The sequence below is a fragment of the Sordaria macrospora genome, chromosome 7, assembly GCF_033870435.1.
Source record: "Sordaria macrospora chromosome 7, complete sequence".
Taxonomy (NCBI): Eukaryota; Fungi; Ascomycota; class Sordariomycetes; order Sordariales; family Sordariaceae; genus Sordaria; species Sordaria macrospora.
This window is the reverse complement of record NC_089377.1, coordinates 2,468,415-2,492,810: the sequence shown is the minus strand read 5'-3', so window position 1 is coordinate 2,492,810 and position 24,396 is coordinate 2,468,415. Positions and strand designations below refer to the sequence as shown.

The window sequence follows — 24,396 nt, the reverse complement described above, 5'->3', positions numbered from 1 at the left end:
AATGCAGGCAGGCAGCATGGGCCAGGGGGACAGTGGGACCAGGAGATTCTGTCACTGTGGAGTTTGGAGATGCCACAAGAAGAACCTTGACGACCAGACGACTTCGGTTGGGTTGTAAAAGCACAGACCATCCGTCCTAGGCTGAATTGGCTGACATCCACATGCAAATGGTGAAAGTGCGAATGACTCGGGTCGGGTATTGTTTTTGAGTACCGAGTACCCGGATGGGGGAGAGCAGAGTCTTGTCGGGCCAAGTACTGGCTACAAGCCCAGCCGTTTGGATGTACCGAGCCCACCGACACTTGCACGCGAGCAACTTCTCTTCAGTTTGACACTTTCTCTCCCGTTGCCCGCCGTTCCTGCTCGCCAATTCAACATTTGCAGTGTGAGTTGGGGAACTTCCAACTTCGAATCCTTCCCCTTGCTCCGTCCACACTCGTTGGCGGCACAAGAAAGGGCCTCGGTTTTGCTTCTTTGCCCAGCGAAAACCCCGCAGCAGCAACTGGGAGCAACAAGGGAAGCCAAAGAGAGAGGGCCTGACAGTTGACTGCGCCCCTCCTTCAAGGCTGGCCCGGCCCCCTTGTCCGTCGCAAGTCGCAAGTCGCAATCGCAATCGCAGTCATCGTCGTCCCGTCGTCCAACAACCTTGGGAGTGCTGCAAAACTCGGCGAACCTCATTGGATCTTCAACCGAATATCCTCGACCTCACTTCCCAGACAACCGCAACGCCACAACCACACCCCCCAGTGCCATGTCAAAACAGAGTCTCGGGAATGGCACCAGCACAATACCACCAGCACCGCTACTACTACTATTACCTCTAGCTCTAGTATCTTCGAGACAGACGCATATTACTTCTTCGACAACGACAACTGAGACTAGCCGCCATTTGTCCTGTCATTGGCGCCAGAAACATCAAGAAACATCAGAGACACCAGGGTCACCCCGCCACACCGAGCCATCCTCGACACCACACTCGTCGCCGGAGCCGTTGTTGTTTCCGTCACCATCTCTTTGCCCGCCGCTCCCGCCGTAAACAACACCACTTGTCGACCGTTCACAAGCAAGCCTACTTCTTTTTTTACCGCCCACCCATACCAAACCACCAATCCCTAGTCCAGCGCACACAGCTTCTCCCGCCTTTCCAAGCTACTCACTAGACTTCTAGTGCTGGAATCCAAGCCGTCAGCGGTCCGCTCACGGTCGGCCACGAGGTGGACACGGGAGTGCCACGCGCAATAGTTTGTTACCGGGAGGATATCGAGAAATTAGACGCGCCACATTACCATACCGGGGCCAGGTTGAATTTGGTTTACAAAGTGCGAATTCCACAGAGAAATCGACAAGAGACGGACAGCCAGGAGCTTCGGGGCCGACACCTTACATCTTGCCCTGGAAACTACCGACATAACACACATACCAAGTACCTACCTTACACCCACGTACAGCCGCTTATACGCCACCACGTTGGAGTCTGGAGGGCCCTGGAAGCAGTTCTAGGTCAGCCCCGATTCACGCCGAGACCCATCTTCCCTTGGTCTGGCTACCACTTACACGCATCTTCCCTCTCTCGAACCGTCATTGAGAGGGCTGCTGTTAGGCGGCGCCAAGTGCATACAAGCATAAAAGAACGGGTAGCTGCAGTGGGATACAGTCGACTGCCCTTGTCCTACCATCGCCATAGCAACTTCTGCTCCTCAACCTCCAAGGAGACCACAACCGCCCCGTCAGAAGGAAGGGTGCTTTATCCGCTGCCGCGTGACTGCCACCAGGAGGACGAGAGGGGACTAGTGTGGGGAGGAAGAAGGAGAGAGTCCTGCGAGACACTCCACCGTGTATAGTCGACGAGGTACTTGGCCAACTCGCCCAGCCCGTTGCACAGAGAAACGCCTCTGTAGAGCCGGCTCAGAGCCCATTGGCCGTTCTGCTCGAGCGGACAGCAAGTCCACTGAGAATACGAGACGACGTGCCGGTCATTGTGTATCAGGCCTCGTCAGCTGGAGGACGGCCATTTGTCGACGAGTCCATCGTCAACACGTCCCAGACTATAGTGCGGAAGCCCACAGTCCCGGCACAGTATCAAAGAGGCAAGAGCCTTGGATGCCATATCTGGTCTCTTACGCATTGTGCTTCACCATCCCCCGCCTTGCCGCCGTCCACCACTGCCGCTCACCACCATCTTCACTACTACCTTGCTTTAATTAGAGGCGCCATTGATTTCGCCACACGTACATCACCTCCCGCCAGATCATCAGCTCGTCAGGCGCTCCATCCTGGTAAACCAAGCGCCCCAGACTGCGCCAATCAACCTCCCAAGTGAAGGTGCCACCACCGTGGGATTGCTGCAGGAAGGCTTTTGCGTCTTTGAAGCTTGTCCCCACCCTCTGACCCCCATATCGGACCTGATACGTTTCTGCTAGCCTGGTCCCTACCTGCTTCAGAGCTTCCCCGTCCTTGCCTGCCAGATTGCTTGCCTATCTGCCTGCCCTGTCTCGTCTCGCAACCTAGTTGGCTGGCTTGGGGGTCTCCTATCACATTCTGCATTCCCCTGCCACCACTCTCTGTCCTGGCTCCAAGACCCTGTCTGTATATATAGAGCTAAGGCACGATGCCGGACGACGTTGGACCCGCCGAGGCAGAGGTCTCGGGTGCTGTGTCTGAGAGCGACAACGAGTACGACGAAACCGAGGCTACTACCAAGGACGACGACGAAAAGATGGCCGAACGATCCGCTGCTTCCGAAGGTGTCGAGACCAACGGTGACCAGAAGAAGAAGTACGACCCCAAGGATCCCCTGCGTCCTAGGAGGAAAAAAGCCCGGAGAGCCTGTTATGCGTGTCAGAGAGCCCATTTGACCTGCGGTAAGTTTGATCTTGATCGCTATATTCCTCTGTCTCCCCAAATCAACTTTTGTTACCCTTGAACGAGCACCCAAAGGAACGACTGCGATCACGTCCATAACATGTCCCCCTTCACTATTACAACAGGAACTGAATTTGCATGCTGATGCTGATTCTTCTCCAGGTGATGAACGACCATGCCAGCGATGCATCAAACGTGGATTGGCCGAAGCTTGTCAGGACGGTGTCCGGAAAAAGGCAAAGTATCTTCATGATGCTCCCCCTGAAGCCTTACGTCCCGTATTAGGACCCAACTACAATCCTGCTGCCGCTGTGTCCGTCCGGAATGGCCATCGGCATCCGTCAAATGCTGGGTCGGATGCTGGATCTTCTGTCGGTACCTTCTTCTCGCAGTCGACCCAGTATCCGGTCTTCTCGTCGGCAGCAACACAACTAGGGTCCATACCGGAGAACTTGCCCTTTCCCCAGCAATCTCCTGTATCGCCAACCTTCCAGGCCTCTGGCAACCCACAGCTCGGTTCCATTGGGGTCAACTCGGTCTCAAGCCCTATGAACAGCTTCCCTCCAGCGCTCTTTGACCCAAGCAATCCTGCCATTTTCAACTTCAATTTGGAGGGGCTCAACTTCGGGAGCCAGTATGGCGCCATGGAGTTTGGTATGCTGGGCCACATGTCCTCAGGCGCTGCTGAGACTCCCCCGCGGGATCCGTCCATATCGCAACAGGGCACTGCTGGTGATGTCGGATTCAATCCGTCTGGAGTCTTTGGAAACGGTCTGAACCAGTTCGACAAGGTTTATGACAATAACACTGGGTTGATGAGCGACTTCCTGACTCTGGATGCCCATTCCAGTGGCCTATACTCCCAAGGAAACCTGCAACATGGTCTACCGCATGCCTATGCTATCCCGGCTGGTCCCACGAGTCTGCAAAGCCCTAGTACTGAGAACAACAGTCCACAACCGACTGGGTTTGGTTTCGAGTCTCCCACTACCACCAACTACACCGGAGTTCCTGGTGCTGGAGGGAACCAACCGGGCTCCCAGCAGTCACGGACGCAGAAACCAAAGACGCCGGCCTTGGGGAAACTCGGGCCGCAGTCAGTTCTGGGTAAGAGGCAGCGAGATCCATCATCTATCTACGAGGCAGTCAAGGAGCCATTCCAATATGTGGCAAGTTTCCACAAGCTCATCAGTCTACTTCAGAACCGATTTTCGGGCGCGAGCACGATCAGCATCGTAAGGTCCCTAGCCAGCATTCGCCCGTCGTTCATGTCATGTATGAAAACACTCAACAGGGCCGACCTTATCTTCATGGAGAAAAGCTTCCAGCGTGCCCTTTTCGAGCATGAAGAGTTCATGCACCAATCGCCCAGCCCGGCCATCGCTTGCCGTCGAACCGGCGAAATAGCGGGTGTCAACAAAGAGTTCACCGCGCTAACAGGGTGGACAAAGGACGTGCTGCTTGGGAAGACTCTGAATCTCAACGCGAATATGGGTGGCACTAACTCTGATACCCTATCCGTTAGCAGCAAAGGAGGCAGAGGAGGCATTGTGGGGACAACACCCAGGCTAAAACCTTTGAATCCAGAACAGGGTCCTAACGCCGACGGTCAGCAACAGCAATCACAGCAACAGAAAGAACAGCCACAGCCCGTGTTCCTTGCGGAACTCATGGATGAAGCGAGTGTAACGCAGTTTTACGAAGATTACGCCCAACTAGCGTTCACACACAGTCGAGGTACTGTGGTGAGAAAATGCCGCCTTCTCAAGTACCGCACGCAAGAGAATATGGACGCTGCCGCCGCCGCTGCTAGTTCTGTCCCCACAACTGCGGGAGGTAGCGGTAGCAGTAACGGCACCGTCGTCAACGGAGGGCCAGATAGTAGCCCAGCCGGAAAGACCGAAAGAGAACGTTCAACCGGCGCGAATGTTGCTAGCAATAGTATTCTGAGCAATAGGGTCGCCAAGATCGACGGAGAACACGGCATCTCAAAACTGGAACGAGATGGTAAGCTGGAGTGCAGCTACACCTGGACCATCAAGCGGGATGTGTTTGATATCCCCATGATTATAATGATCAATGTAAGTTCCATATGCACAGGACGTTCCCTGCCTATTTTTCCTTTTTTTGTTGCCCCACTCCCCCAGTTCTTTCCATCTTCGCCTCCAATCGGGCCGGCACCTGCCTTCCTCTGCTCACCTTGCTTCCCCGTTGACTCCTTCCCCTACATTCACTTATACTCATGTTGCTCCTTCCCTCCCCATCACCCAAACTCCTGCGCTCCTTCCCCCCGTATTCTTCACATCCTTCGTCCATTTCTTTTCTTGAAACCCACTATTAAGCTTCAAACGTTCTTTCCCTCGAGATCTGTTACACGAAACTAACAAGTTCATGTAGTTTCTCCCATGTTACTACCGCAGTCATAACCAACTGGCTGTGTGATCGAAAACAGAATAATCTGCTCAGATAAAGCAAATCATTTCCTAAAGGAAGAGCGTGGTATATAATTTGTGGTCATATGTATATGGCAATAGGGGTGTTCCGAACAGAGATCGTTATGTTCTATTCCTTTTTTTCCCCGTTCGTTGGACAGGCTTCTGTGGGGGCTGTGGGACGTTTCTTGGATATGTGAGACAGACAAAGACAAGAATGGGTGCAAGCGGAGAAGAGAGAAAGCGCATGCCGGACAATTTTCAATTAGTAGGGGACAAAGGTGCATAAAAGTTCTTGGTTTTTTATTTCATCATTGGGTATTCTCCAGGACAGCGGAATTGGGAAAGCCGACATGGGTTTGGTTACCATCACATGAGGCCGGCGTTGTTTTTTTCTTTCACTATCTTATTCTTATTGTTGTTGGGACCTTGTCTGCTTCATTTCCGTTTCCTCTTGAATATCGCGGGTCTTTTCAGGGAGCCCTTCCTTTATTGCGCTGCTACAGGTTATAGGGCGGTATACCAAGCAATTGTCAAAGCGACTTCATTGTGGGCGTCCGCCGTCGTCGTCGACGAGCAGACAGATGTTACATGCCCAGCTGTTAACCCAAGGGGTTCAATTAAAAAAAATACCACCATGCCACTTGACACTCACCAGTACCTACAACATCATGCACTTGGCAAAAAAAAGAAACATAAGAAAGGTCTCCCCCTATCGACTTAGGATCATCAATCAGCTCAAAAACTTACAAATCATGAAGTGCCGATACCGGTTCGTCAAAAAGGAGAAGGAAATGACAAAAATCGGATTTGAGGGAAAAAAACATACAACACCTGGGATTCGCTGGTCGTCACCGACCCAACTACTAGTTAGGCGATTGGTAACTTATCTATGGGAGAGCGGACGGGATCCCGAGTTTTCTACCATCTGTGATCGTATGTGCTTACTTTGTAGGTAGATTGTATTTATCAAGACCCAAACGCGGTGTAGTGTAAGTGAATAGTGGCGGGTGGGTACATAGTTGAAGCATCACGCTGTCAACACACGTTTGTAGTAATCACTACCACCCCTGGTATTACCACCACTCCCAGGGCCGAAAAAGAAGACTCAATCAACGTCCACCTTAACCATACTCAACCGTGAAGGAAACACACAACATGGTGAATCCTGCTGTGCAACGCAGATACCCTCCACGCCCTACACGTCGTTCCAAAGACTCCGCTCCAAAAGATCTTCAAGATTGCAGAGATGAACGCCCTGAAATGAACTCCACCCAGATGGCTTCGCGGACTGAACACCCAGGACCGGTCGTGGCCCCGCAGAGAAAGGACGTACCCTATCCATGCCTACCGTCACGCGATTGAAGTCGATCGGGTTTTCTGCCTTGATGCCTGATCCTGGCACTAGGTCTACTTGTGCACCCTTAGGTATCCTTCCTGGCCACCACCCATGAACCGAAAGCGCCGGACTGAATTCGACCACATACTGGTCGCCTTGGACGTCAACAATTCGAGCAGGAAGGTAGAGCTCCGAGTTCTCGGTAACATGGTAGTGGTATCGGAAATCCGGGTACATGACGGGTGCCTCGATAGAGTCGCCGATGTGGAAGCAACGATAAGGTCGAACGTCGTACCGTTGGATGTTTCTCCGCCATGGTCGCCATAGCCGCCGCGCGCCCTTTTCGAGTTCCACCAACTGCTCCTCGGGAAAGAAAAGGCTGTCGCTATGATCCTCGTCGTCTTCACTATCGTCCTGGGCTTCTGTATTATCGACTGGAACTTGCTCCGGTGCACTGTCCCAATCGACATACTCTATCTCATCGCCGTCCACTAGCGTGACTCGCGAATCGTGCCAAAGTCCGTCGTGCTCGATCTAGCCAGATCACATATCGTATCTTAGCAAATGTATAATACGGTGTCCTCACAGAAATAATACGTACCTGAACCTTTTCGCCAACTTTCGGTGGCTGGGTGAATACCTTGGATGGCCCTAAAAGCGTACACTCAAATTCCGGTATGGTAGAACTTGAGGGACCGTCGTCGTCGCGTAGCATCTTTTTGAAGGAATTCTTGAGCGGCCTCGTGGAAAAGACAATAGCAGTCGGACCCACACCCGCTGTAATGACGTACCGGCCCCCGTAACATGCCTTGAACTCGGTGATGTGAAGGTCACCGCTCCAGGCATGATCACCCGATTCCAGCTCATACCGGATAGACAATTCAGCGCCGAGAGAAATGCCTCCGACTGGACGAACTCGCTTCGAGAGACTCTTACGCTCGATTTGACCGGTCTGAAGGTAGCGTACGTAGACGTGAACGTCTTGGGAAGTATCGTTGAAGTAACCGAAGAGGGCGTCGCCGCTTGAATCCCTGACCTCTTGCTCGGTAACGATTCCAAGTTCATCAGGTGTTGGAACGGCCACAATCTGAGCAGAGATCCAGCCGACGTGATCAGAAGGGCACTCGATTGCCGCCGGCAAAGGCAGATCCCCGGATTCCCTTTCACATTCGACAAGTGTACCGTAGCCTGCGTTTTCGAGGGCCAACCTTCTCAGCGTGTCAGACAAGGAGGAGTCGTGAAGAAGATTGAAATAGTCATGAGGCTTGACGTAACCCTTGTGTAGTGGATCGAGAGCAGACCGAAGAGCCGGGAGCCAGAGAGGCCGGATTGTGGAAAGACGACGCGTGCCCCTTTTATCAAGCCAATAGCGAGATCCTTGCCGGCGAACAAAGTCGATGTTTCCAGGTTCAAAAACTCCAGTCGGTATCTTGTTGAGAACAAAAGACGTTTCTACCTCATGTACGAAGCGTGCCCAAGAAACGTATAACGTCTGTTAAGAGAGCAAAGTGTCAGTACGATGCGGCGATATTAAGAAAAAATGAAGTAAAAAAGGAGAAAAATAAAAGAGAAGGGAGGGGCGAGCGCCCTACCTCATAGCGAAGATCCGAGGCGTTGAGTTCATCTTTTTGAAATCGATCTTTCCAAAATGATGCTGCTTCTGGGTTCTGTGCTTGATAATCTTGAACAGCTGACGTGTCGGGAAACAGAGTAGCCTCCTGGAGTTGTTGCCGAAGTCTTTCACATTCCTTCATGAGACTTCCCACGATCCGGTCGATGTCAGCAAAATCCGTGCTGAAATCCAGGTTGAGTAAGTTTTCATGGATAGTCGGTTTTCGTACGACGGCGGATTCAACGGTTTCCTTCCCAATCGCCCGTCCCTGTTGCACCTTGATGTCCTGGAGAAATACAAGAGACACTGCGCTGTATGCCCGTTGAAGTTGTTCGGCCTTGCGCTGAATATCCGCGAGAAGGTCAGGAATCCTATTGAAAGCCCATATCCGCTTCATAAATCTCTTGCTACGCGACTCTGTCTTAGTCGCAATTTTCGCTCCAGCAATGTCAATGTCCAAGGCCTTTGCGCATTCTGCGCACGACTGTCCGATGCTTTGCAGGACATCCAGTATTATCGTGAACTCCTTCACATTGCTCTTGAAGATGTCCTCATGCACGGGGTCCTCAAACACCTTCGACAAAATTATAAGATTGGTGGTCAGCAGTTGAAGCTCTTCGGCAGCTTGGTTGAGCGAGTCCAATCGGGACTTGATTTCCAATCCCAAGTTAATGAGGAGGTGCACGGTGGAAACGATATCCATGGCCGACATGGTGATGATGTGCCGAAGGCAGCTATTTTTGGTGGTTCCGCGCCGGGGAGCACCTTGTTCTGAGGGCGGGGCGGACTGATTGATTCGTGAAGCCAAAGGGTGCGGTGAATGAACGAATTGAATGATGAATTTTTCGACCAAGTTCTACCAATACTAGATAATGAGTCGTGCCCGCGACGGCGGCTGGGCATAGGTACATAAGTGCGGGGGAAAAGCATCGGTCAGCCAAGTCGGACCGTGGCGTGGCTTTGCGTTAAAAACCCTAATTTCTGTGCGGTTTCGAAAAACTATTTGGAAAACCCTTTTCCTAAGCTATCTCCGACATTGCGAGGTTTTGAAAAGTGTATATTATCCGAGGAGAACGCCGTCCTTTCTTCTCAAGATGCTTTTGAAGAGCTCGGTTTCAAAAGCTATGGCTGGGGGCGAGACGGCGGTGAACTCTCCAAAGGCCGCCGTCGTGGTCGTGGTTGTAGTTTCGAATGTATCTTCCCGAGTTCGAAATGATAGAAAAGTGGTAGGTTAGGCCACCGATATATATTACACCAAAAATAGGGTAATCCTAGCACGGCCACTAACAACCGACTAACAGTGGGTGCCAAGAAAAAAATTTCGGGGGAGTTGAGAGGGAACGGTGGTGGGGCACCAAGACGAAAGATTCTGACCCCTGCCATCTGGCGAACCTGGACTCTTCTCCATCGGCCCGGTTGATTATTCCGGTCGCGAGCGGGGTCAACGCTTCCTTGCTCCTGGGAATGGCCTGTCTCTCGTCATCTGATATTGGCTACGAATTGACAGTTCTCTTCCCCATGCTTCTTCATGCCCACTCTCTTTCTACCCAATACCATGGAGAGCTGGCTTAAAGAATCCGGAGCGGTAGGCTTGGACGGCCTGGAACTTGCCGACTTCCCGGACACCGGGCGCGGTGTCAAAACATTGCGGCCTTTCAAGGAAGGAGAAAAGATTCTCACCATTCCATCTAGCATTCTCTGGACGGTCGAACATGCATACGCTGATCCCCTTCTTGGACCAGCCCTGTGCTCTGTGCAGCCGCCCCTGTCTCCCGAAGACACTTTGACTACGTACCTTCTCTTTGTCCGATCTCGCGAGTCGGGATACGATGGCCAACGAAGCCATGTAGCGGCGTTACCTACGAGCTACTCTTCGAGCATCTTCTTTACGGAGGAGGAGTTGGAAGTTTGCGCTGGCACTTCACTGTACACCATCACGAAGCAGCTGGAGCAATCGATTGAGGATGATCATAGGGCGTTAGTCATGCAACTGTTTATACAGCATCGGGATCTTTTTCCACTCGACAAATTCAGCATCGAAGATGTAGGTGCTATACACGTGTGATAGATGTTACAAAATCACCCGCTTACTCTTCTTGCCTTCGTTTTTAGTACAAGTGGGCTCTCTGTACCGTGTGGAGTCGTAGGATGGATTTCCAACTGCGCGATGGGAAGTCGATGCGACTTTTGGCGCCCTTCGCGGATATGTTGAACCACTCGTCCGAGGCGAAGCCGTGTCATGTCTACGATGTCTCATCTGGAAATCTCTCTGTCCTTGCGGGCAAAGATTACGAACCTGGAGATCAGGTATGTTCATTTTGCTCTGATGGTAGTTACATCAGTTTGCTTACGTCGTGACAATTGTTTCAGGTTTTTATCAACTATGGATCAGTTCCGAATAGTCGCCTTTTACGTCTCTATGGCTTTGTTATTCCCGGTAATCCTAACGACACCTATGATCTCGTTCTTTCAACGCACCCTCAAGCGCCATTCTACGAGCAAAAGCATAAGCTCTGGGTGTCTGCTGGGCTCGATTCGACCTCTACCATCCCCCTCACTCTCACCGATCCGCTGCCGAAAAACGTCCTTCGATACCTCCGTATTCAGCGAGCGGACGCATCGGATCTCGCTGCCATGGCGCTTCAGAATGCTAAAGCAGATGAGAAAGTCAGCGATTCGAACGAAGTGGAAATCCTACAGTTTTTGGTAGAATCTTTTGGTCATCTTCTAGGTGGTTTTGGAACGCCGCTGGAAAAGCTAGAAGAACAACTCGCGCAGGGTGTCTATTCTCCGGGAGGGAACGCATGGGCTGCGGCGCACGTTAGCTTGGGCGAACAGCGGGTGTTGAGATTGGCGAAAAAGAGAGCGGAGGATTTGCTATCGGCAGTGGAGAGCGGAAGTTCGCAGTCGCCACTGGCGCGATGCGCGAATTGCGGAAAGGCTTCTACGCAGTTGTCGTTGTGCGGGAGGTGCAAATCCGTTGCGTATTGCGGGCGGCCGTGCCAGGTCGCTCATTACAAAGGGCACAAGGCAACGTGTCGAGCTCCCGCTTCGTAGAGTGGCTCTGGGATGAAATGAAAGTAATATCGACCGATTCATTACCATGGTTGTCACAGGATTAGTCGTATGCTCGTGCATGCTGCAGCCTGATTGGCCGAGTCCCAGCCTCACGCGACTGGGACCCTACTTAAGACCAGTCCTCTGCACACAGCTGCGACTGTTCCCTTTTCTCCTTCGTGCAATTACGTATATCCACATCACACCCTGCCCCTTGCCCGTGATAGGTTCTTGGTTGTCTCGAGACGTTGGTCTATCACTATAACCCATATCCTATCCCTCTCCCCACTTCATTCTCTTCACAAATTCTGCAACCTCAGCCTTCATCCGAGCACCGGAGCCCGACGCTGCCACGACCAACGTACGACCCAAGCCAAACATATCGAGAACCTTGGCGCCCGCGAAAAAAAACGAGCAAAGACCTTAACGCGCTTGATATTCAGCAACACACAGTCTTCTGATCGGGTGGAGCGACTACCCAAGATGTCCACCCCACTCTCCACTTTGAAGAGGCCCGACGCCGGCGCGCCGCGGCCCGTCCCGCACCATGTTAGCGAGCGAGGCCCGGAATGACATTGAACGTGATCAACGGTTACTGAAGGCATCCATATACCCCTTACAAGTATTGAAGAGTGTCCACGTCGCATCTAGCATCCATTCCCATTATATCACCGATATCTGGTATCAGGTCTTTGACCAACCGACTGCGGACAAAAGACGATGGGAAGGGTTGTTAAAGAAAGTTCGAACAAAGGGAAAAGAAGTGACTCCAGGACAAATGAGCATTCATCATGATTCGCAAAACTAAAAGGAGTGATAAAGAAAACGATACTGATAACGATATTTACGCATAGAGGTAAGAGGTACCTCTAAGGGGAGACAAGCGATAAGATAAACAGATAAGATAAGCGAGCACCAAAACACTGAAAATGATATCGCTAAAAAGAATGTGGAAGAAAAAACATACAACACCTGGGATTCGCTGGTCGTCACCGACCCAACTACTAGTCAGGCGATTGGTAGCTTATCTATGGGAGAGCGGACGGGATCCCGAGTTTTCTACCATCTGTGGTCGTATGTGATTGTCTTGAGCGAATGTAATGTTTATATACCCAAACAAAACCCGAGGACATTAAGTGTCTTCGCTGTGCCCGGTTTGAGGATGGGCTACTTCTTCCGCCGCTGGATCGGGTTTTAACTTTGGAGACTTGGAGTTTGCCATTTTGCAGCGCGTCGTCGAAGTCGAGGACGGACCACCGGATTGGTATTATGAAGCAGCAATATCGTTTCTTGTTTGATCTGAAAAAACAAATACAAAAGAAGACTGTGCATATATCCCGTCATCGGAAATTCGTCGTGACAACCTCCCGAGTTCCTTGGAGAATTTTGGAGGGGAAGAGGAAACGATCATGATTATATAGTTATTACAATTTTGGTAGATCGCAGAAGAAGACAATCAATGTCATGGGGCTGATGTCCGTGGTAGTGGTTATTTGCGTCTGGAGTTGGATTAATAAACCATCATGTTTGTTTAGTATAAGCCAATGAAAATTCTACGTGTTCTAGCCTGTCTACATAAGTCGTTGTATATGAGTCCCGTGTCGTTTATCCTGTCGTGTATCCATCCGATCCTGTATTTATCATCAAATCATTGCATCTCATATCTTTCGGCTCTTCTTTGTAAGGACTTGCATTTCTTTCCTTCTGACATCAGTTCCGAGGTCCTTCCAAAGATCCTTCGAGATTCCTTCACAAATCCGTTTTTCAGAGATCCTCCGGAACCTCCTCCCCACCCACCGCCGCCACCTTCTTCAGCTTCTCCTCCTCCCGATCATACACCTTCCGGCCCCCAACCCAAGTCTCCCTCACTTGGATCTTCCTCAGTCCCTCCCAGTTATCACCCTCGCTAGCAGCCAACACCTCCAACGGCTCATCGAGCACCACCCAATCCGCAAACGCGCCCTCCCTGATAACTCCCGTTTTTCCCTCGGTAAACATACCACCGGCAACGCCCTTGGTGAACCCGCTCAGCGCTTCGTCGAGGCTCAACGCCTCCTTCGTGTACCAACCCTCATCTCCGCCGTTGGCGTTCTTGCCCGTGTGTGGGTTCTTGCGAGTAACGGCCGCGTACATGCCCTCGAACGGGTTAGGCGGCTCGACGGGGAAATCGGATCCCAGAACGGGCTGGACGTTGAGGTCGTGGATGAGGGAACGCATGCGGTAGGCTTCGGTGGCGGTGCGGTTGAGTCCGAGGCGCGACTCGGCGTAGGCCATGTCCGAGGTGGCGTGCGTGGGCTGGATGGAGGGGATGATGCCCAGGTCGCGGATGCGGGCCTGGTCGTCTGGGTGGATGATTTGGCTGTGTTCGATGCGGAAGCGGTGCGAGGCGTTCTGGCAGTCTCTGAGCGACGTGCCCTCGGGGCAAGCGTCTCTGAGAGCGGCCTCGAGCGCGTCAATGGCGTAGCGGTTGGCTAGGTCGCCGATGGCGTGGATGTTGACTTGGTACCCAGCGTTGGACCAGGAGCGGGCGAGAGATTCCAAGGTGGAGCCGTTGACGAGGAGGGAGCCGCGCGTGGAGGGTTTGTCGGAATAGGGGTCAATCATGGCGCTGCCCCAGGATCCCAGGGCGCCGTCGGCGAAGAGCTTGACGCTGCGGATGGTGAGCATGCCGTCTTCGTGGATGGTCTTGACAGCATTGGCCTCGAACGGGCAGAAGGCGTTGCGCTCGCCGCACTCGATCATGGCGTAGACGCGGAGGGTCCACCAGTCTTCGTTTTTGCTGGCTTCCTCGAACACCTTCAGGTCCGTCGGCGTCACGCCGGCATCGTTCATGCCGACTAGACCAACCTTGTGCAGTTCCTTCATGGCCGACTTGAGGAAGGTCTTCTTGCGCTCGGCGTCGGGCTTGGGCCACAGCGAGGTGATGATGTCCATAGCGTTGTCGCAGAAGACGCCCATGCCCGGTTCCCGGATGATCTCGCCGCCGGGGACGTCCTCCGGCAGAGACTCGGGAGGGATCATGTCTAGGATGGCTTGCGAGACCCAAGTGCAGTGCACGTCGACTCGGTCAAGCATGATGTATTTACCCTTCAAAGCTGGGTCAGACTCGAGCATGGCCTAGTCATCTGTTAGCGATCCTCTTTCCCCTTCTTCTTTCCCAGAATCCATAACAAGATACTCACAGCACTAGGCATCTCTCCCAAAACCATCTGATCCCACCCAACACCTCTGGCCCAGTTCTCCTTACTCCCCACGTCACTACCCTCACCCTCCTTCTCCGCATCCTTCAAATACCCCCTCACCCTTTCTCTAACCTCCTCCGCACTCTTCGCCCCAAACAGATCCACCGAATGCAAAAACTCTCCATACTGAATCAGATGTCCATGACCATCCCAGATGCCCGGGATCACGTATCCCTCCTTCGTCTCCACCGCCAAATTGCTTCCCCCATCGTCGTTGTAGTCGTTATCGCCCACAATCAAGACGTCCTCGGCCGAGTGGAACACCTTGGTGAACTTGCCGTCGGGGGAAATGGAGAAGCAGTCGGCTTGCTTGTGACTGCCGGCTTCGGTGAGGACGGAGGTGTAGCAGTAGGTTTTTGCTGTAATGCTGGAGTCGGCGGAAGAGGAGGAGGGGGCGCCACTGGGAGTGAAAAGGGAGAAGGAGGAGGCGGGGTGGTTGAGGTGGATGAGGAAGGCGACGGCGAGAGCGCCGAGGGAGACGCGGGGGGCCCAGTACAAGAATCCTGGGGGGTTAGAGTTTGGTGTTGGTGTTGTCGCCATTTTGTTTTGCCTATCTTACTATGTCTTCCGAGGTTGGGAGTGTGAGTTGTATGAGGTTGGTTTTGGCGATATTTTCTTGTGGGGATGTGTGTGTGTGTTTCTTGTGGTGACGTTAAGATGCAGGTTACTGATCTCGGGTCTTGCCTTGCAGCTTTGGTGATTGTGGCCACCTCTGTTGCTGTCGGTTGCGGCGAGAGTTTGCAACAAACTGAGATATAGAGATGGTGAATACAAGACGAAAGATAAGAAAAAAAATACCCCTCACATGAGAGTCGGAAGTTTGAAACAAACAAAATATGCCGTTAGATTTGTCAATAGTTCTTCGGACTAAAATAGTGAAGGAGTCAACATTTGCCCCGATGTCACTATCATGCACCTAGCTTTCCCGGCTATCTGGTGTGCGATAATGCAAGAACCCCCACACCGGCGGCGAACATTAACCGGCCTGCCGGAGCGGCAACGTCTTCCGAAGGGCCCGGACCGGGCTTTCGATTCGTTTGAGTCAACATCCAAGTGAAACGTCGAGAGCGGATAATCGTTGACAGAATCAAGGTCTTGTCGCAACTTCTCCAGGCCGAGGTGATCTGCGCCTTGCCGAGCACCGATATCCCTACAGAATATGACGTACATCGGATGGATCCAATACGGGGGCATCGGTATCGTGTCTCTAGATTTATATCATATCTCCTAGTCCTGGTTCCTGAATCGCAAACACAGACCACACGCTCCTCCTAGTTTCTCCCGGATGATAGTTGTACAAATGGACCTGGGCATTGCCTAATCCCATAACACCCAACGAACGTCAACGTATACAAGTAGCAGGATGCTAAAAGCTCACTACTTGAAGGGTCAAAAAAACAACATACAATCCATCTATATACAGCTCTTGTGCACCGGGGAGGGGTGAGGTAACAATGGTAGTCTTCTGCGCCAATTGAGCTGCGCACCAGAGTAGAAAGAACCCAAAAAGGATTGAATAATAAACTGATAAGAAAAGAGAAAAGAAATGTGATGCATTCATAATTCGACGCATGCCACCCAATACTCGTTCAGCAGTACCGTTCTTGCCTTCATGCAGCCATCGCAGCCATGCCACCATATCACATTCACCGTATTCATCCCTGCCCATAACCTGTCATCCTCTTTTTTTCGTTTACTCTTGTCCGAAACCCATAGTCTCCTCCACAGCAATCGTAAGCTTTTGCTGCAGCATCTCCAGAGACTTGTATGGCGGCAGATCCAAGCGGTTGAAGCTGTACAAAGAGTGTTAGCTAAGGACCATTCTAGTGTCTTCATTCTGGGGAACACGTACCATGTATGTGCCTTGGGAAGGTTGTTGATTTCTCCCGCCTTCTCGATCGTGAACCTGCGAGGACCATCACTACCCTGGAGATCCTTGAAACCGTTGACCGGGATACGGGATGTACCGGTCGTGAACTGGAGCAATCTCGACTTCTGCTCGCCATCCCACGACCGAACAGTCTGCCAGAAGAACTGGATAACCTCGTCCGACTCCGTGTAACCACGGTAATCCGTGTGCTTCTTCCAATCATCGACATCAATCTCGGCAATACCACCAATCAACAACTCAAGCTCGCGTTCGTCGAACACGTTGATCAGGTCCTGAGGGATGAGCTCGTGGAAGCCCTCCTTGAACGCCTGGAACTGTTGCTCAATACGCTTTTCGATCCTCCACTTGACCATCAAATCGACATATTCCTTCTTGTTCTCGTTCGTAACCGCAATGTTCCTACCATTGGGGATAAGATCCTCCTCGGTGATCACGCCGAATCGCTCGTCTTCAGTAGAGAAGGTCGCGTCAAGGACATCCGTAATGTCGTTGTCCAGCATCCACTGCAGAGACCGATGGAAATCGGCATCCACACCTTCCATATCCGCCAAGCTGACAGCCTTTCCGAGAACCATCTTGTACAGAGCGCCAATGAAGAAGGCATCCAGGAATCGCCTGTGGAAGATAGCCAGACCGACAACCCGACCAATGAACTTGAAGTAGTTGAGATGCTCAGGGTTGATGCCGGAGTGGGGGTTGATCTGAAGCGTGTAGTTGTCGTGCGCCGAGTACTCGAACAAGCAGTAGAAGGGGTTGAACATCTCGTGAGAGAGGAGGAAGAAGAACTCGCGCGAGAGACCGCCGTAATCGAGACCATCCTCGCCGTCGAACTTGATCATCAACCGTTTCTTCAGATCGGTAGCCGATTGCCTCGAAATTTCCGCGAACGAATCCTCGAAAATGTGCGATCTCCTGACCTTGATGTGACATTGCCCAGACATGATCCGCATAGCAGGCTGAGAGCGGAAGTAGATGAGCTTCCTCCTGAAGTCTCTCTTGTATTGCGGGACGTTCTGGTCCAGCGATGAAGGCAGACGAGGATCATCCCAGGTCGTTGTCTTGGTATTGTGATCCACAAAGTAAACGCGAGCCGTGTTAGTGAGCCGCATCTCCCATCCACTAGGCAGGGGACCGAGCTGGGAAACGGGCTGTTGTTGGATGGTGCCGTTCGTGTTGTTCTGTCCACCGTACATGCGGATATATTGCTGGCGCCGAGGGTCGACCCAGGTCGTAGTGCGCGTGTTGTGGTCGACGAAGTACGCCCTCCCTTCAGGGGTAAACCGCTGCTCCCAACCAGCAGGTAACTCGCCGGTTCCGGGGGTTGTCGCCCCGGTATGCATCATAGTGGCAGCATTAGCGGCGGCCGAGGCTTGCTGCTGCTGTAGGGTGGGGGAATTAGCGCCAGTGCGGTCCTCGGGAAGTGTTCTGTTCTGGTGGCGTTGACGTTCGACTTGAGTATTGGCTTCGGCGGTACGATTTTCTGCCGCCCCTGTGCCAGTTGGCCGATTCCAGCTCGTGGTTCGTGAATTATGATCAACATAATATGTCCTCCCCAAATGATCCTCGCGGCGTTCCCAACCGGCTGGCAATCTTCCCATTGAATCTTCGAAAGGGCTGAGAGTATTATGATGCCGGGCTTGCGACGCAACAATGGTCGATGGGTTCGTTGGGGCTGTTCCATTTGTACCAGGAGTTGGGGCTGTCGACGACGACGAAACTGCCATGCTGGCGGGCCGGCTTGCCAGATTCAGTTGGTTGTTGGCGGTTCCATTAGGTCCGGACATGGCTGATGAAGGACGTTCGTTCGCTCTATCGTTAGAAATCACAGAACTTTGAGGTGTAAGTAGTGACGGCCTGCTCGAAGATGGAGGAGGGGGACCAAGACGACTCATAGTCGCTGTAAGGTTAGTGGATAGGTTAATGATAAGTTTTCCGTGTACGACAAGGTTATCGGTCGATTTCTTAAGGTCTCGCGTGAGCATCTGGTCTGATGTTGCGATGCAAGTTAGTTTGAAGTCGCGCTAGTAACCTGCAAACACTGCTGGTGAATTGCAGCAAAGCCATACCTTCAGCATCGGGGGCCAATTCTATCACGTCTCCTATCCGGACATTGATGACACCAAGGAAACCCTGGTCCTTCTTCTTGAACTTCTTTTGGTCAAACACTTGAACAGCCAAGATGCTGTCCTCGTTTACTTTGCTACGGTGTATTAGTCAGTCATTCCTGGAGTGGTCAAAATCCAAGGTAGAGCCAAACCTACAAGTCGAAATGTTCATTCCAGTATGGGTTCAAGGTACGCTTGGAGACCTGGGTGGTCTTTGTCTGCTCACCGTTGATGGTAGCGACGGCGAACGGGTCGGGAAACCCTGTGACGGTGATGCTGTTAGCACATGTTCCTGGAAACGGATGTGAAGGTTCATGACAGATTGCCATGAGAGAAACATACTGAAGACATCTCGCTTGTATAGACCATCGGCAGCGATGACTAGATACGCATGTCAGTACACCGGTTTGTCATCGGATACGTTCATCGCACAGGGGCTGGTTACTTGTTACGCGAAGGTTGGGCTGGCTGTAATCGTGGAGGTCGTTAGCTGGCTGTTCTCTTTCTTATGATCCGATGTCCCTGGGGGTGACGCGAAGCAGACAGGATGGATAGATGGATGCTCTATTCGTGGGGAGGACTTACGCCGGCAGCCCCGAGTCCCGACTGCTGGTCATTTTCGCAGATGGAGCGCGTCAACACACTCGCACGCGGGTCTTTTTGTTTTCGTCTCGTCTCTCTTAGACCAAGCAGAGTGCTGGTCGCAATCGGGTCGGAACGTTCTGTCGCTCTCGCTCGTTTGGGATCGAGGAACTCTCTCTCGGCTGGATGCAGGGCGGGGCGGGGATAAAAGGAGGACAGGTCGACGATGGTAGCAAGCAGGCTGATTGATTGATTGATGCAAAAAGGCCGACACCTTTTGCGATCAGATGGACGCTGACGTTCGTTGTCGACAAGGAACGGGCAGTCAGGTCACTGGTAACGAAATGGATGCGGCAGGGTGGATGGAATTCCGTAGGTGGCAGTAGGTGGTAGATGGAAGCTAGAGGGACTCTTGAGCGCTCGGAGGTGGTGAGGCTGTGCTGCCCTTGGTGACTGGTTGTGTATCGGCCGGCTCCCCCGCTTTGGGAATCTCACGCTGTCAGCCAGGCCTTCCAGGTTGTCACGGCGGCGGAAGGCGGAACTGGCACTGCAAAAGGCCAAGCAATCCAAGAAGCCAAGGTCGGGCGGCTGTGGCTAATACGATACTCTGTACAGGCAAAGTCGGCAAAGTTAGGTTCTGATAGGTAACCTCTTCAGTGGATCAGCCAGTAGGTAGACTCGGATGTCTAGGTTCTTGGTTTGATAAGGTGGTTGTGGTGGTAGTGGCCGAAGTGGTGTTGAGGTTTATTGCCGTTGTTTTTTGTCGCGGTGAAGAAGCTTGGTGGAAGTGGCGGGTGGGCGGTTGGACCAACAGACGAGAGAACTTATCACCCGCGGGGCCAGACGCAGTGCAGCAAAGCGACGTAAGAGTTTCACTGACAGCACGAGTTGCCCTGAGCTTGGATCTGACGAACCAAAGCCGAACGTACGGAAATAAGATCCCTGGTTAAAAGGGCTCAACAACTTGAACTCAAGAACCCAGCCAAAGGATATGGGAGGAAAATCGAGGAACCTGGACGTCTTGGGATGTTGCAAAAAATGGTGCACCGAGCCAAGGAATTGACGAGGTCGAAGTCGGATGTGTGAAGAGGCAGCAGTCGTTGGTGAAGAGGTACTGCCCAGGGTTGTGAAGAGAAGAGGGACTTGTGTCCTTAACTGAAAGAGTTTCTGTCGGCGGTGCTTAGGATAAAACACCTAACTTTTGAGTTAATCTGCGAGGTATCTCATTAGCGAGTGGCCACTCCGATTTCAGACCAGGGCCTCAGCAGAAGCCTGCAAGTGAGCGAGAACTGAAGCGGAAGGTGCGCACAGTGCGGGACTTTTCTTCTCTTGGCCGTTCGAGTCCCAGGGGCCGCATTGCTTGGCACAGCATCCAGATCTCTCGATCAACATCATCATTATCACTAACACAAAGAACAACCTTATACGACATTTAAATAGACCGTCTCTTTATGATTTCAAGGCCCTCAGAACTATAAACACATTCTATACGGTGTAAGTCTTAGTTATATGCCGAACGTCGGTTAGTAATCAAAATTCAGAACATGCTAGTTTAAGATCTCTTCAATGCCCAGCAAGGTCCTCAGCCAAACGCCTCAAGCTGGGGCTTCCGAGGTCCCTCAGTGTGTGCGTGTCAAGATGTTGTGGAAGGAGCTTCTCCGAAACAATTCTTTTGAGGTCCAAACTATACGGAAGTGATCATGAAAATATCTACAACATCAAGTTACCATCAAAAGGTTAAAGAAAAACCAACAGTCACGAAGAAAAAACAGGATCCTTCAACGTGGCTCCAGCTCTTCCAGAATACCAATACAGTACGCCTCATCACCACGATACACGGTGCTTGTGCCCAAAGAAGGCGGTCGCTGGCGCGCATCCCGTTAATTAACCCCATTGCCGCCGGCCGAGACGCTGCTGTTTCCAACAATAGCATAATCACGGACATAAACGCCGACTGCGGGGTGTTACTGCATCTCAGGGTTTTGTTTTGAATGAACGTTTTCTTATTTTGTTTATGTGCTCTTGACGGCGGGGTGTGTTTTTGAAGGTATTCGCAGTGATTTGTCAGTGGATCATTGAAACGAGACAAGAGGAAGTGCAACGCCATTCGTTCGACATATCTTGAGTACATCTATGTAATGCAAATCTTATGACCAACTGTCTTCGGGTTTGACAACGGCTGGACTTTGGTCTCATGAGAACATAGAATATTATGTGCAGATAGCTGTTGGGTAGTCATTCAAGCACGCCATTTATGTCTTCGAGCCTTCAACTCAATCCTGGTTGACAACGTTGAGATGTAGGTCCGCGGCAAAGCGGCGGCACATGGCATCTGACGATCCATGGACATTGCCATTTTTAGTGCCAGGACGACAATGGCGGTGTGGATGAAGTATCATTGTTCACTTTATCAGGCAAAAGTTCGTAAAGTTAGAGTCAAGTGATAGCTTCAATTATCGCCCGAAGCTCATCATTTGGTGAGTGATGGTGGCTAGCGGTAGTAGGCAGCCCCTTATTAACCAACTTCACTGATGATTCCTCCTCCTCCCTCGACTTTCTTGCGCATAACCTATCTGGAAAGCGAAAGCATAACATAGGCTGATCATAGCCATAGCAAATGTCAAAACTGAAAAGCAGGTGAGCGACGCTTATGCCCAAATATCAAATACAAAACTTGAATATGATAATGAAAAAAAAAAACGAAGAAAAAAAGGGCAAATTTGGAATTGAGGCGTTTTCCTTCTTTTTACCCTCCCACCCATTGACGCCTTGCCGATACGCGAGCAGCCAAAATGAAAACTTTGTAAAATCCCATTGCTCCCATGGTGCAAAAACCAGGCCAAGACAACCAACCGACCCTTCCTTCTCTCCTCCACCATTCAAGTGTCCTTCCTCCTTCTCTTCCCTGCTGATATATCCTAATCTTACAGCCATTAGAAGCAGACAGAAAATGTCCCCATCGATCTCGAGCGCAACGTGTGCACCAGTTCCCTGACAACGTTGCTCAGAGGAGGTCAAACCGTCTTCATCTGTAGTGCAAATACCGGTAGTGTCCGCTAACGTCAAGACGGGGCCCAATAGGGGGGCGCATACAGCTCTGATTGTCGTGATGGATGCGGGATCCAGTGCCGTATGTCAAATCACCACCAAATGACTAGTAAGGAGCGTAGCCTCCTCGGCCACGTCCACGATAGCCGCCGCGGTAGCCACCCCTGGGAGGGAAGCCGCCGCCGCCCCGTCCACCGAAGTAGCCGCCGCGACCGCCTCCGCGGAAGGAACCTCTGCCACCTCGGCCGCCACGCGACATGCCAGGAATATTCGTACGCTTGGGAACGACCTTGATGTTGCGACCCTTGAAGACACTCTCGTTGAGGACAAGGGCTTGGGCGACTAGGTTGGGCTCGGTAAACTCGACGTAGGCATAGCTATGTGATGAGGAGCACGGTCAGTTTAAGTCCTTTTAATGTAGTTGACTAAGATAGAACGAAAAGTACGCACCCCTTGGGTTGACCGGTAAACTTGTCGAGAAGGATGGTGACTCGGTTGATAGACCCGCAGCTCTGGAAGTGCGCCTGGATCTCCTCTGGCGAGGCTGAGTAGTCGACGTTGCCGACAAAGATACTCCGGCTGTCAATATCCTCCTTGTTCTCGGTAAGCTCGTGATGCTGCTGGTCCAGGGTAGCTTGCATCTCGCGGAGTTTGGCGGCCTCCTCTTCCATCTCGGCGACACGGCGCTTCATGGCCGAGATCTCCTCCTGTTCACGATTACTTGGTGTTAGCGCCTGCACTCCGCGTGGAAGCAAACACGGTTGATCGTATCGCTGGGTTTGGGCCGAAGCTGGCGCACCTCATCATCGTTGGCATCGTCCCCCGCTGTCTGCTGCTGCTCCTGCTGCTGCTCCTCCTGTTGCTCCTGAGGGGCCTCCTGAGGCTTCTCCTCCTCTTGCGCCACGGAAGACATCTTGTTGGTCTGCTTGTTTGGGAAGCTGCTAGTCGCGGTTGTGGTGTCGCGTGTAACTAGGTCAGCTCGGTGTTGTGTAATGGAACTGAAGTTGACAAGTCAGTGAGGGGAACCCGATATGGGCGGGATCAAAAAGTGGTGGTTTGGGTCAGGCTGGCGCAACGGGCTGTAGGAGTCGTTGGTCACCGATGCAATGGTGGAGGAAAAGGAATACAAAAGTGGGGAGGGGTCCGCTCCCGTGGACCATCGAAAAGACGGGACCTGGGCTGGAGCAAGGGATGAGGGGACTGGACACGGGGCGGCCAGGAACCTTGAAGCTCAACTTAACTTACTTTGAGTTTGAAACGGGCAGAGCCGCCTTTTTGAAGGACTTGAGAACCTTGTTGCGAGCAAAGAATGTGTTTGTTGCGGTGGGAGGATGGGGGTTGACGATGAGACAATTGATTGAAAGAAGGGCCCTTGTCGACGCGAAGAAAGCGGTTTGGCCTTTTGCAGCTGTTCCGTCACGTCTTCTCCATGTGCTTTGATGGGGGAAATGGAATCGGGGGTCCTCCAAAAACCTGGGGCTGTCACCGGGAGGAGGCAGGCGGCGTGAGTGTAGTGATAAGCACTGTTTGCTTCCTAATCAGTGAAGAAGCACGTGCCACCTTGTTCGTGCACCGAGCCGAGACGACGAACTGGAGGAACTTCCACTTACACGGCACAAGAACCCATAAATTGCTTGACACATTGCGATGATGGTTCTTTCTTTAAAAATGCCTGTAGAAGACACATATTTTTTGGTTGAATCTACTGCAACTTATAATGACTTGGCATACCGTACTTCCAGACAATAGCTACGGGCTTTCTCTTCGACGTATTTCGATGCTCTCTTTCAGCTGTTGTAAAGCAGGTGACTTTGTAAATTTAGCATCCAAACCATCAGTCATCAAACATCGGAACCATTCCTGATCGGGTATGGTGTAGCGGTAACATCGTTGACTCTCACTTCTTAGGAGTGACTGCTCTCTCAACAGCCCCGGGTTCGACTCCCGGTATCCGAGTCACAACAATTCTTTTTGCAATTTTTGCATTGCTGTCGAGACATTTTTGAGGTACCAGGACAGTCCTCGATGTTTTTTGCCCTGGGATTTTGATTGTCACATGTAAGTTGAGCCTTGCGGCTTCAGCTTCATACTCCCTTCTCGTTATCTTTTAGCCTCGAATAGCAGGAGTCTTGAGATCTGGCAAGTTTATCCACGCCATGTGCATAGCTGAGTCGTTGGAGGCACTTGATTTTCTTCAATCCTGTCCATACCATCAAGCTATGCCAT

General features: G+C 51.9%; 6 protein-coding genes and 1 non-coding gene across 7 annotated transcripts; 3 read left to right on the top strand and 4 right to left on the bottom strand.

Annotated features, from left to right (window-relative positions):
* The first annotated feature begins 460 nt into the window (after positions 1–460).
* Positions 461–5,945, top strand: SMAC4_06113 (uncharacterized protein). Its single transcript, XM_066090392.1, has 3 exons — positions 461–2,861; positions 3,025–4,943; positions 5,260–5,945. The coding sequence occupies exons 1-3, from the start codon at positions 2,609–2,611 to the stop codon at positions 5,302–5,304; spliced, it is 2,217 nt and encodes a 738-aa protein (XP_065947780.1). The 5' UTR covers positions 461–2,608; the 3' UTR covers positions 5,305–5,945.
* Positions 5,946–6,225: 280 nt separating this feature from the next.
* SMAC4_06114 (uncharacterized protein) lies at positions 6,226–9,145 on the bottom strand. The gene is made up of 3 exons (XM_066090393.1): positions 8,226–9,145; positions 7,235–8,125; positions 6,226–7,167 (listed from the first exon to the last, which is right to left on the bottom strand). Exons 1-3 carry the CDS (start codon positions 8,955–8,957, stop codon positions 6,493–6,495), a joined length of 2,298 nt encoding a protein of 765 aa, XP_065947779.1. The 5' UTR covers positions 8,958–9,145; the 3' UTR covers positions 6,226–6,492.
* A 627-nt stretch (positions 9,146–9,772) lies between these two features.
* SMAC4_06115 (uncharacterized protein) lies at positions 9,773–11,332 on the top strand. The gene is made up of 3 exons (XM_003344784.3): positions 9,773–10,289; positions 10,358–10,552; positions 10,616–11,332. Exons 1-3 carry the CDS (start codon positions 9,774–9,776, stop codon positions 11,300–11,302), a joined length of 1,398 nt encoding a protein of 465 aa, XP_003344832.2. The 5' UTR covers position 9,773; the 3' UTR covers positions 11,303–11,332.
* Positions 11,333–12,770: 1,438 nt separating this feature from the next.
* On the bottom strand, positions 12,771–15,293 carry SMAC4_06116 (uncharacterized protein). Its single transcript, XM_066090394.1, has 2 exons — positions 14,485–15,293; positions 12,771–14,419 (listed from the first exon to the last, which is right to left on the bottom strand). Exons 1-2 carry the CDS (start codon positions 15,082–15,084, stop codon positions 13,067–13,069), a joined length of 1,953 nt encoding a protein of 650 aa, XP_065947778.1. The 5' UTR covers positions 15,085–15,293; the 3' UTR covers positions 12,771–13,066.
* A 339-nt stretch (positions 15,294–15,632) lies between these two features.
* Positions 15,633–20,120, bottom strand: SMAC4_06117 (uncharacterized protein). Its single transcript, XM_024655798.2, has 7 exons — positions 19,126–20,120; positions 18,986–19,008; positions 18,883–18,921; positions 18,697–18,802; positions 18,502–18,635; positions 16,397–18,422; positions 15,633–16,337 (listed from the first exon to the last, which is right to left on the bottom strand). The coding sequence occupies exons 1-7, from the start codon at positions 19,155–19,157 to the stop codon at positions 16,238–16,240; spliced, it is 2,460 nt and encodes an 819-aa protein (XP_024511627.1). The 5' UTR covers positions 19,158–20,120; the 3' UTR covers positions 15,633–16,237.
* A 1,430-nt stretch (positions 20,121–21,550) lies between these two features.
* SMAC4_06118 (uncharacterized protein) lies at positions 21,551–23,576 on the bottom strand. The gene is made up of 4 exons (XM_003344787.2): positions 23,416–23,576; positions 22,970–23,168; positions 22,621–22,877; positions 21,551–22,547 (listed from the first exon to the last, which is right to left on the bottom strand). The coding sequence occupies exons 2-4, from the start codon at positions 23,081–23,083 to the stop codon at positions 22,277–22,279; spliced, it is 642 nt and encodes a 213-aa protein (XP_003344835.1). The 5' UTR covers positions 23,084–23,168; positions 23,416–23,576; the 3' UTR covers positions 21,551–22,276.
* A 458-nt stretch (positions 23,577–24,034) lies between these two features.
* SMAC4_14108 lies at positions 24,035–24,126 on the top strand. The gene is made up of 2 exons: positions 24,035–24,070; positions 24,092–24,126. It is a non-coding gene; the product is annotated as a tRNA-Glu (tRNA).
* Positions 24,127–24,396: the final 270 nt, after the last annotated feature.